Raw genomic sequence first — 12,441 nt, 5'->3', positions numbered from 1 at the left:
TGTACAAACTAATACGGTATCAGAATTTTATATATTTATACTTTTCCTTCAACCACAATTAAATTCACTCTATCTAGGAGGCACAATTTATATGGATAGTATTTATCTTTTTCAATAAGCTGGAATGAAAACAAGCAGAAATGAAATAAAAGTAACGACTTTCTACTTCTTGCCTTTTTTAAAAATGTAAGGAGTAGAAAGTACAGATAATTGTGTGAAAATATAAGAAGTAGAAGTAAAAAGTAGGCTGAAAAATAATTACTCAAGTAAAGTACAGATACCCAAAAATTCTACTTAAGTACAGTAAAGAAGTACTTGTACTTAGTTACTTTACAACTCTGGTCTTGATAGATTTATCCAGTTTATGAAAGGACTCCAAACAATGATTTACATGTGAGATAAAGTCAAATTAGCTCTTACCTTGTATGTCTGCAGCTGCTGAGCAAGGTTTCAGAGTGAGATTTTGACATCTCTGTTCTCTTTTTAAACCCAGCAGTGTTGCTAATACACTTGTCACAGATTAACTCAAGGATTATTGATTGGGGGCTCTGCTGTCATGACTCACAGTCCGCTTTGTGCTGATGGACTTCTGCTATAGAGATTATTAGATAATGAAAGATAGGAAAATGAGAGGGGTTAAGTATGAGGTCAATCCAGTGAAGTGAGAACCAGAGGCTCGTTGGTGTTATCCAACTTTTAATATTGCCTCACTGAAATTTTATCATATTGTTGTACTGTTTTTTACAAATACTGGGGTGACTCAGTGTACAGGGTGTGTGTTTTATGTTTTTTTGTAATTTTCCTTAACGTAGGCCTCAACAAGCCAACGTCAAACTATGTTGCCCTGAAATGCAAACTCAWTGACTTTTCCCCAAAAACATGATGAGCAAAAACAACATATTTCACAAAACATGAACACAGTTTACTTTGTTTTTATCATAACAGTAAAAACTGGTGTTTTTTTCCTGGTGATGACACAGCCTGATACTGGGTGGTGATGTCATTTTCTGTTTCAGAAATTTTTATTTATTTATTTATTTATTTATTTGTGGTCCTTTCTGTATTTATTGTACTGTGGACTTGTGGAACATCATTAATCAAGGGGGTGGGGGGTAACTTAAGTGGGCCTGTGAACACAAAGTTTCCTAAAAGCATTTTGTAAACAGTAAATACGAAACAAGAGAGTGTTTTTTTCCTCTGTTTGGATACTTTTTGTTCAGTCGATAAGGTTTTTGCAGTTCAGTGTAAATAAAAAAGTTTATGGCAGTATTACTAAGGGACCATAAAGTAGGAGGTCACAGTCAAACACACACAGCTTACTTGGTTTTATGCATCAAGAACAGAAGTGTCAAACGCTTTTTCACTAAGGGCCACATGAGCGTTATGGTGGCCCACATAGGGCCAGCTGTAATGAACTTCGATGTTTTGTATTTAACTTTGACTAAACATGTTTCTCGTCTCCTTGACATGGCTGAGGACAGCTAACAAACAATAACTGAGTTCCATGTGATAGCCTATTTCCTGCATAGAAACAGCATTTTAAAATGTTCTCTTATAAACACTGAAAAGTAATACATGGACAACTGACCAAATGTGAAATAAATYATACAGAAATACTATTAATAGTAAAAGTAGGAGAGTTTTACTCACAGTTGTGTTGTGGTGAGTAGCTGCCTTCTAGAATTCTGAACTCTCCCAGTTTCTGACAGAGAATTCCTTCTGGAGGGTTTAAATTTAAAACTTGTAAATGGGAAATTCCCACTTCCCAGTACAACTGGGCCGCAGCAAAAGTATCCAACAAAAATGCAGTGAAAAAGAGAATTTTGCATGGTGTGTGCTTTCTGCTGGCTACTTTTAACCCTGTGCATCATAGTGGTGGGATAGTGTCAATGGTGAAATAATAAACATGCATTTTGGGAGATATYGTTTATGGTCAATGCTGGCTTTAAAGCAGCATATGCTTATTTTAAGATATTGATCCTTCTTTGAAGCTCCCGTGGGCCACATAAATCGCCATAACAGGACATATTTGGCCTGCGGGCCTTCACTTTGACATGTGATCTAGAATGTTCCAACATGATCAAACTGCTGACAAAGAGGGAGAACTCAACTGCGACAATGCGTGTTTAGGATCTTTCAATCAACACTATGAATCTCACAATGTTATCAAGAATGAAACCTGAATTTGTTCTGAGTATATTGAGGTAATATCCCTCTAATTAAAGGCTGCAGAAAGCTGCYATGATAAATTGAGTACATCCGTGCTCCTGCTGAAGTCACACAACCTTACCGTGAATTTTGTTTTGTTGTTTTTTTTACTTGAAAGAAGCAGCTGATGAGTTAAATAGTGTAATAGCTTAAGGACAGAGAATCTAATACCTGAAAGTCACATTTGCAGTTTTAAGCCAACCAAAATAAAATAATTAACAATTTTCACTTACAGTTTCTAATCCTGATTTTATTAGACCTGATGATCATTTATTATAACATCTAAAAATATTGCCTTCAGTATTTCAGAATAGATTTTCTAACAGGTATGTTTGTTTTTTATGTCTCATCTGTTTGTATCAGCTGTTCTGTGAAGAAACCTACCCCTTCTTATATGTTTGACTTGATTTAAATCCAGCTGTGTAAAAAAAGTATTATTAAAGGCAACATTCATGGTTTTATTGTGGAAACAGCCCACCTGTTTCAACAAGGCAGGATACAGTAGATTCTTTCATAAGGGAGATAAACGTCACCACGTCTGGTTGATTATTTTACAGGCATTATTGCTGTAATACTAACAGCTGATAATGGTAAACGAAAAGTCAATAAGGGGAAAAATAGAAACTTTATTTTGAATTTAAGTTTAAATTAAATTAAATTAGACATTTTTTAATAAAATTACTTCATTGCGGTTTGTAGTTTTTTTTTACTCTCAGATGTTTTTATTCAAATTAAACACATTATTATTTGATTGAATAAAATGGCAAAAATATTGCTATATCATATGAAAGGCAAAATATTTATTCAGAATTCAACAAATTATCAGTGTGAGCACTTTTAATGCAGGAAAAAGAAAACAATTTTCAAGACTTCTAGACAGATAAATTTGCAGAAACATTCAAATAAAAATTACAATTATTTTAGTGGATAAACTGTTAGTTCATAAAAATATGATAAATTGGTGTGAGCTGACAGCAGCTTTAGCTGATTTTTATTTATTTWTTTATTTTTTTGGCCAAAACAAATGTTAATCTTCTGTTAAGATTTTTCTTGTGCTTTCTGATTCAAGWGCATAAGTTCCCCCAAAACCCATCATGAAATTCAACTTAGACAAATACCTTCAAACACATCCTGAAACTTGACGTAAATAATCCCAGTTTATTATATTGAAGCAGCTGTGTGCTTCTCATGCACAGAAATTACAGTGTAATATTTCCCCCTRGACATGCGGTGACATCAGGTACTTTATGGGTGCTATAAGTCAGTCGTTGACTATATAAGCTGCGTTGTTCAGGACCAGAACCAACTTGAACGGATTCACCATGTGGGCCTTCTTCGTTCTTTGCAGTGTGTTCATCACACATGGAGCACAAGGTACGGTTCACTGTTCTGTTTTTCTTGGTGTCTTGTTTTCCTCCAAAGCATATTTCGTACTTTAGCAGCAGTCTACAAAATGTGCTTTTACGCTGAAAAGTTTCAAAGATTTTGTAGTTCTACGATTGGTAGCCTTACTGTCACTGACTTGAGATCTTTGTTTCTATGAACAACCAGGTTGGACAATAGGATGGACAACACAAGAAACTGCCACAACTAGCGCAGGTACAAATTTGAACTTCTAAATCTATTATGAATCTGAAATATCCCCCTAAAGTTGATTTATTGTCTATTCTCCTTGAAAGGTCTGACTTATTGTTGCTGTATATTTTTTCTAGGCTGTGGTGGTTACTTGTACAGCAGCAGTGACTCATTTTCCAGTCCCAACTATCCAAGCCACTACCCAAACAATGCATACTGCACCTGGTACATTAGACCAAACCGTCAAATCATTGAGTTGGAGTTCTTTAATGTAAAGTAAGTAAAATAGTCATTATATGCAGACGGTGATTACGTTTGCTGTTTTTGTTGTGCATTTTAAGCTAAACTCCCTTTCCCCCCACAGCACTGAGTGCAGTTTTGATTACATCAGTGTCTATGATGGCTCCAGCACTGGAAGCAGGTTACTGGGATCTTCTTGTAGCGCAAACAGAATCGTCTTCTACTCTACTAGCCAATATTTAACTGTGACCTTCAGAAGTGACTTTTCAGTCACAGGCACAGGATTCTATGCAACCTACAGGATTGTAGGTAGGTATTTAGGTGTTTTACAAGATGTCAGGTGTGTCTCCTTTTACACCAAAACTTCTTGTCTGCTGTCTCTGAAGCTGAAGGTTTGTGTAAGAATAACTGTGGCTACGAGGTTGGAAGCTGCTCCTGCTCTTCAAGTTGTGAATACCGGGGGAAGTGTTGTGCCGACTATAGAGGTAAGCCGTGATGAAAAATAAATGCATTCCCTTTAGATTACAGGGTAAGTGCTTTAAATCATCTTAATGGTTACAAATTAAGAAGACAGTAATAAAAAGATGGACCGGAACTTCATTCATTTAAATCTGTCATCCTTAATTTTTCCATTTCAGAAGTTTGTCAAGCCACATCTGGACCACCGGCTACAACAGGTGAACCAGATCATACCACAGGTACAAATCCAACTATTTTAATACCATTCTGAAAGTAGCATTCTATGAAGCACTCGCAGTGACATTAAATAAAAAAGTTAATATGTGCCCACAAGATAACGCGTGACCATGACTATAATTTTGAGCAGCCGTGTCTCCTTGAGAGAGATACTGACATTGTTAGAGTCAGATTATATATGTTGTTTTTACATGCCTCCATGGTTTGATCTAAAGGGTTCATTTTCATAGTACTAGTATTTACGAGATGACATTGAACGCCCTAAGTGTGTGTCAGTAAACAGATTTTTTTACTGTGTTCCTGAACATAACTCGGACTCCTGCAGCAAGGGTGCGAGGTTTGTGTATTGAGCTTTAAATAAATGCAAGTGACTGAAGTAAGGCCATTCATTCATATATGAAAATTAAATTAAATTAATTCAAACTTGTTCATGTAAACAATCAACAATCTCTGCATGGAAATTACTTCTATAATTATCTCGTGGCATTGCGTTGTCATCGGACGGGCAGTGTACATTTCAATCACACTTGTCAATGTAAAATATTTTTGACATTTTTAAAACAATTCATGGTATTTTTTCCCCCCAGGTCAACCATCATGTCGATACAACTGTGGCTATCACATGGGAAGCTGTTCCTGCAGAAGCTATTGTCAGTCCTATGGCGACTGCTGCCATGACTTTAGCTGTAAGTGCCAAGCCCAAGTCAGTAAGACCAGCTGGATCTGGTTGGCAATCAGTCTCTGAAATAACAGCATCACAGTTTGCAGACAATGAGACAAATATTGCTTCTCTTTGGCTCGATGTGTTATTTATGTATTAATCAGTCTATCACCACTCAATCTATTTTGTCTATTAGATTACTGCCCAACAACTTCTTATCCAGTATCAACCACAGGTACAAAAAACATGTTGAATTGCATCTGATTTATCTTTTAAGTGTTTCATTTTTTTTATTGCTTGATGTGTAACCACAGCTGTGTTTCTTAGCTCAGCCGTCGTGTCGTCACAATTGTGGTTCTCACATGGGAAGCTGCTCCTGCGCAAGTTCATGTGAATACAGGGGAAATTGTTGTCATGACTATTATCGTAAGTGCTATATCAACAACATCAATCTCACTCACATTGACTTACAATGAGGATATTAGTTTGTTAGAACAAACAACTTATCTCATGTCAATAAGCAAAGAAATGTAAAATTTATTAAATTAAACAAAAGTAAAATGTATTAAAATTTTTGTGTATTTTACGCACGGTCTTGAAAGGCTGCCTTTTATTTCTGTTCTCTTAGCTTACTGCTATGAAACCACCTACCCACCTGCTCACCATACCACAGGTACGAAACACTCTGCAGCTATAAACAACCTGTCATTTATTCTTCTGAGAGAGCAACTAACTATTTCTGTGCTTCACAGAGTGGGTCACATGCCGTTACAACTGTGGCAGACACTTTGGAAGCTGCTCCTGCTCAAGCTCTTGTCAATACAACGGGAACTGCTGCCACGACTACTACTGTAAGCATCATATCACAAGCAACACAACGGGATCCTAGCTTTTACCCAAGAAATTCTGAAAAATAAAAAATAAAAATAAAAAACGTATTTCTGTTTTTAACAGCCTACTGTTCATCCTCAACACCTTCAGGTAGGACTGTTCCTCTGCAGAATTAATATGATGCATATTTAATTTATGGCAGTAACATGGTGTGTTTTTGCAGTGGGTTCCTGTGGAGGCTCTTTGTCAGGTTCTGGCACATTTTCGAGCCCTAATCACCCCAACTACTACCCTGACAATGCCTACTGTGTTTGGCAGCTCAGAGCTGCGAACGACCAAAGAATCTTCCTGGCATTCACATACCTACAGTGAGTTTTAAAAAAAACGAAGTAAAAAGGGAAAAATAAAGGAAATTACAAACAAAACTTCAGACTGTATAGATAAATATATTCAATTGCCCAGTTTTTGTTCCATTTATTATTCAATATTCACAACATTTCATGGCGTATTTTACAAACAGGCTGGAGAACTGCTGCTCCTGTGACTACATTTCAATCTATGATGGGCCGTCTGTTAGTTCACGATATTTGGGGAAAGTGTGCAACAACAGTCTGAGCACTTTTACGTCAACTTCCAACTACATGACTGTGCTCTTCCGTACGGACGGTTCTGTGGTTGGCCGAGGCTTCCTTGCTGAGTTTATGAGCTCTTTGAAACCAAGCTCAGGTACAATTAAATTATTTAAATGTATCAAACATCCAGTTTTGAAATGCATTTGTGATAAATGTTTCTTGTAGACCAAAAGAAAAAAAAAAAGTTTTGATCTTTGATCTGAGACACACCTCAGAAACGTGGTGACAGAGGGGCTTGTGGAGTTAGTTACAAGAACTTCAGACCAAAGCATTTCAGTTCCATTTCATAAAGACTCCATCTGAATGATTTAAATGGGGGGTATTTTAAGCTCCTCCTTGGAACTCATGCCCTGATGCATTGTTGTAAAGATGTGCTAAAGTGGGAATGCCAGAAACGGTAAGAGGTTCTTATAGAGATATAGGCCAATTCTGAGGCATTTAAATAGGCTATGATGCAAAGTCAAATTTATTTTTGATATATTCAGCATTTTCAAAAAACTGAAGGTAACATCGTTACTTGAATGTGGTATAGAGTTTAAATATGTGCCTGGAAAATATTTACCCCTTTTTATGTGAAAAGGAAGGATTTAAAAGCATGATGTGTCTCCTTTAAAGTCAGTTGGATTTCATCCTCAGGGGATCAGGAGTCATGCCCAAAATATTTCTGGAATTTCTTCCAATGTCTGTTAAACAATTTTTGTTGTAAACAAATGTTCAAATTATACACTGTTAAAGAGGCTAAAATTTAGGAGGGTATTTTCTCACAACTTGTTAAAAACATTTCAGTTGCTGTGTTTGAACAGTTAATTCCTTCTCTTGTCAGGTCGAGTAAACTGCTCCTCAGACAACATGAACATCGTGATCGATAGATCATACCTGAACTCTCTGGGCTATGACGGCCACAGCTTGTACCTGAACGATCCGCACTGCAGACCCCAGGTTTCCAGTCACCAGGTGGTCTTCAGTTACTCCCTTAACACTTGTGGCAACATCAGAAAGGTAAGACAACTCATCGCCCTATAGAAAAAATGAAGCGGTGTTTTCTCAACTACTCTGACTCTCGTTTTGCAATATTCTTTACTTTGACAGCTTGACAAAGGCAGAATAACGTACACAAACAGCATTCGAGCCTACCCCTCCACATATGGAGAGATTACACGTCAAACTCACCTTAAGATGGATGTCAACTGTCTGATGGAGCCAGACTCGGTTTCCCAGATTCTGTTTGAAATCAGACATGGTGGTAATGGCACCATCTCTGGTTCTGGAAGATACAACACCAGCATGGCTTTCTACACATCCCCCAGCTTCTCCTATGAGGTATGTGTGGGRGTTGAAGAGGTGAGGAAATAAGATTTCTGTTAAAAAAAAAKCCCACAATGCTGGTATTTTTGCTTTTGCGCCCAGGTCACTCAGGTCCCATATGAGGTTACACTCAACCAGGACTTGTATGTGCAAGTGGACACGAGGAGGCACGACAGCAGTCTGGTCCTGTTTCTCGACACCTGCGTGACTTCCCCAACACCGTTTGATTTCCATACTAGGCCATACTATTTGGTTCGTGACGGGTAAGATGATACYTCTTCTGCAGCTCACCTTTACTGGTTTATTTGAGCTATTTCTAAAAAGGAGTCGTCTCCGTTTCACCCTCAGATGTCGTGCTGATGACACCTACCGGTCGATCATCTCTGGCACGTCATACCGGGCCCGTTTCACGTTCAAAGCCTTTAAGTTTCTGCGAGCCACAGAAGCAGTGTACATTCAGTGCAAGGTTCTGATATGCCCCGCTTCGGACAGCAACTCTCGCTGCCGCCGAGGCTGCAGCAGACGTGTGGCCAGAGAGCTGGAGTCAAAACATCACAGCCACACTCTGGTTGTGGGTCCCATTAAGCTCAAGGGTTAGTCCGCATCTGAATGTAATTTTTTTAGAACTGAAACAGAACTTGAAGAACGAGTAGAAGAAAAACTATGATTCCAAGAAACCATGACAAATTTTTTTTATTCCCTTTTGCAGACTCTGAGGAAAAGGAAAAGGWGGAGCCTGAAAAGGAGAACAAGGCCTAACTTGATCATCCTTTGCCATGCTTTAATTAACTTTCTGCTGTTTCTGTTGAGACTATTTCCTTTCTCTGACTTTACCGGTACTACCCAATTAAATGCATCATGAAAAGACGGTCTGTGTGTTTGTRTCATTATGTCAAATACACAACAAAAAGAAAAGAAAGACTCGCTGAAGTTCAGATAGAAAACACTTTACTTATAAATTAGTAATCAGTTTCACAATAAAATGATTTACCATCTCAGCTCAGAAAGATGGTGATCGCCAAAAGGCGGAAACATTCACCGTTACCTATGAACCTACGACACATTGAGAACATATAAGGCAGCCTTTACTGAGTGTCCCATTACTGTTAAAGATCATTAACAAGGAGGGGCTCCTAAAACCAACTACATCCTCTACACATGTTGCAAAGCAACAGACAACAGTGCCCAAAGACAAACAACAACCCCACTGACGTAGCAGTCTTATGATTTAGCTTTTTTCTGACACTGAACATCTATAAAACCATTCAGAATACAATACTCAGTAAATATTATATATATAAAAACACTGGGATTCATAAAATCAAAGGAAAGTCTCAGTCTGAGTTGTTATAAAGGCTCAAACATGGCAACCTCMGTGCTACGTGGCAATCCTGAAAAAGTCACAAGACATAAAATTTGATTTGCCTAAATAAAGAGGCACTGGATATCAAAACGACTTCGGTTAATATAAAAACAAAAAACAAACAAAAAAAAATACAAAGATGAAATGATGTAAGTAAAAGGATAAAACCCTTTCAATCTAAATAAAGTATAATTTTATGACAGTAGTGCACTTCATGAAACAAAGAACACAAAGTGGCTGACACGGTTTGGCCAGCTGTAACTGCTGATGCCATTTTAATAGAGGAGCTGGCATTGACTCTAAAATTTCTTAGCAGAACCGAGCAGAATTTTAACACAAAAAAAATTAATAATAAAAATCATGGCTACCACATTAAAACAATGACAGCCAAATGTTTTTTTTTCTGCTGAATTTATAGCTGTTGTGGTTAAAAGAGAATGTTTTAATAACTCTAAATAACAGTCATCTCAAACTTGAACTCACAGGAAGGTGACAATGTCAGGCACTGTAAAGAAATAGCACTAAAATCATTTCAGCAAGGCTTACGGTAAGTGAGATCACTCGAGGTCAACTGTTTCAATTTGTATTCGGATCTGAGAAAAAGGTAAAAGTAGCTTCAGCGGCATTGAGAATATATTTTTGTGGTGCTGTCACAGACGTAAAAATTGGATCTCTTTTTGAAATTTTATCATTTCTATTTTCTGCAGAAATACTGTATTGACAACCAAATAAAACATGTGATAAGGCTTTTCCCTTGTAACTCTGGAAAGCATAGGTTGTGCAATTTAATATATTTATACAAATTTAGTCAGTTAAAATCTTCATTTAGCAACTTTATTAGTTGCAGTTTTGTCAGTTTTTCCTGCACGTTTCAACCAATCTGTTTTCAGACAGTCTTTGCAACATTACTTTAGGTATTTTTTTATGGTTTTGGTTCACTTGACAAGTTTGATTTTTTGTAAATATAACTTATTTAAGGTCCAACATTAGAAATGTATTGAACTTTTAAGATTTTATTTATGCATACAAGCCAGGAAGTGGTTCTCAATATTTATGGCATACCACAAAAAAATTCTCAAACTGTCAAAAAACACTGATCATCCTTTTTCAGTATACTGGAATGGGCACTTTTAGTTATATATAATAAACCATCTGAACATAATCCTGTGCAAGTACAACTTTAAAATACTAAGCTACATACAGGCCAAGGTAAAGACCAATAAATAAAATTACTATGCAAAAAATAAAACAAAAAACCCTCAAGTTATTAGTTCAAAGTTCTTTCAAAGAATAAGAAACTTTACTTGTGCTGCCCACGTGCAAAGTGGCACGCAAAGTCATACTTGCTTTTGCACTTGTGGCCACAGATGTTGCACTGGAAAGGGTTCTCGTAGCCATGGCAGCCCATGTGGATGGTGTAGAGGATGTTGTCGGGGAAATAGATGTCACAGTGTTGGCAGTGATGTAGCATGTGTGGGTCTTGAAGCGGAGCGGACGGGCCCGGGGCCGGTGTGCTGGGTTGGCTGTTGGAAACACTGGGAGTGCTGGTGCGCTCGCTGCACGGCCCACCACCGGGACTGCAGCTGCTGTGCGGGGGGGCCCTGGGCTCTGGGGTGATGGGGGAGGAAGAAGAAGCGTGGGCCATGCTGGCTGTGATGGCTACGGGGGCAGTGGCTGGGTGCGGCTGCTGTATGAGGAAGGGCTTTTCGTCCACAACAGACTCTGTTCCTGGAGACATGGGGGGCTGAGTCTGTGCCTGGGACTCTGATGGGAGGCTGGCCAACTGGCCTGCCAGGGTGGACAGCTGGTTCAGGGGGTTATCCATCACCATATCGTGGTGATGGTGATTCTGATTTGCAGAAAGCTCCTCTTCAACAGCTCGACTCGGATTATCGTAGGCTTCCTGGCGTAAATGTGGCAGCTCGTGGGAGAAGTCGTTTACATTGTCAGCCTTGTGCACGACCATAGAAGGGGGGCTGAAGTTGATGAGGAGCCGTCGGCCATATCCCAATGAGTTTGCTTTTTTCTGTAGAACACTCAGCATCTTTTTATGGGTAAGTGACCGAGCACCTTTCATGGGCAGGAGTTTGTGACGCCTACGCCGGTGGTGTGACAAGTTGCTGCGATCGCTGCAGCGGAAGGAGCACAGCTCACATTTGTACGGCTTCTCACCTGTGTGTGACCGCATGTGGGCTTCCAGGTGGCGTTCATATGCTGAGGCGAATGGGCACAGGTGGCAGCGGTGAGGTTTCTCTCCTGTCAGTGAAAGTCAGACCCAATAGGCACATCTTGTTAGTGCTTCCCATTAAACAAACATTTAAAGGCAGTATTACCCTCTACAAACAACTAAACGATTACCTGTGTGAATCCGTATGTGCTCAATGAGCCGTGCTGTGCCTCTGGTAGCATAGTTGCAGTAGCGGCACTTGAGCTTGCCATCATAGGTCCTCTCAAATCCATCTACCAAGATCCCTGAGCCATCCTCCAATGACATGTCCACCGAGGGATGATCAAGCCCATTCTGGCTGCAGTCTGCACACCAGATTTAATGCATAAAAATAAAATGTAGCGAAATTTAATCCAACTCTTGTCATAAAGAGGTGATGTGTAGCTTTTATGAATAAAAGTTGCAGCTTTTAACAAGCTTTTCATGTCCAACATTCCAGTTGATAACAAAGTTTTATCTTTCATTGACCACCAAGTTGGTATCTTTCAACTAAAGCACGAACCTTCATTCTAAACAATGACCCCAACCTGCACAGCTTTGATTTAAAAAAATGTATAGCTACCAGTGAAACACTTAACAGTTTCTGTTGCTCATTTAGAAAAAAATAAATAAATAAAAAACATCCATCCATCCATTTTCTTCCGCCTATCCGGGGTCGGGTCGCGGGGGCAACAGCTTCAGAAGGGAGGCCCAGACCTCCCTC

General features: G+C 38.8%; 3 protein-coding genes across 3 annotated transcripts in view; 2 read left to right on the top strand and 1 right to left on the bottom strand.

Moving 5' to 3' along the window:
• Positions 1-2,912: 2,912 nt before the first annotated feature.
• Positions 2,913-5,612, top strand: LOC106536686 (deleted in malignant brain tumors 1 protein). Its single transcript, XM_014034005.1, has 4 exons — positions 2,913-3,582; positions 3,760-3,807; positions 3,921-4,059; positions 4,148-5,612. The coding sequence occupies exons 1-4, from the start codon at positions 3,531-3,533 to the stop codon at positions 4,527-4,529; spliced, it is 621 nt and encodes a 206-aa protein (XP_013889459.1). The 5' UTR covers positions 2,913-3,530; the 3' UTR covers positions 4,530-5,612.
• Positions 5,321-9,633, top strand: LOC106536684 (deleted in malignant brain tumors 1 protein). The gene is made up of 13 exons (XM_014034003.1): positions 5,321-5,405; positions 5,577-5,615; positions 5,708-5,806; positions 6,009-6,053; positions 6,133-6,231; positions 6,335-6,361; positions 6,435-6,579; positions 6,732-6,937; positions 7,667-7,842; positions 7,933-8,163; positions 8,251-8,411; positions 8,497-8,741; positions 8,858-9,633. Exons 1-13 carry the CDS (start codon positions 5,342-5,344, stop codon positions 8,905-8,907), a joined length of 1,587 nt encoding a protein of 528 aa, XP_013889457.1. The 5' UTR covers positions 5,321-5,341; the 3' UTR covers positions 8,908-9,633.
• Positions 9,080-12,441, bottom strand: part of ikzf5 (IKAROS family zinc finger 5) — a gene marked incomplete at its 5' end in the record, with an annotated part of 4,815 nt that continues 1,453 nt past the window's right edge. Inside the window, 2 exon segments of the mRNA XM_014034004.1 lie at positions 9,080-11,767; positions 11,870-12,043. Coding sequence (XP_013889458.1) covers positions 10,812-11,767; positions 11,870-12,043 — 1,130 coding nt within the window. The 3' untranslated portion in view covers positions 9,080-10,811.

Source organism: Austrofundulus limnaeus, unplaced genomic scaffold, assembly GCF_001266775.1.
Source record: "Austrofundulus limnaeus strain Quisiro unplaced genomic scaffold, Austrofundulus_limnaeus-1.0 Scaffold1932, whole genome shotgun sequence".
NCBI classification, from domain to species: domain Eukaryota; kingdom Metazoa; phylum Chordata; class Actinopteri; order Cyprinodontiformes; family Rivulidae; genus Austrofundulus; species Austrofundulus limnaeus.
This window is presented reverse-complemented; position numbering and strand designations above follow the sequence as displayed.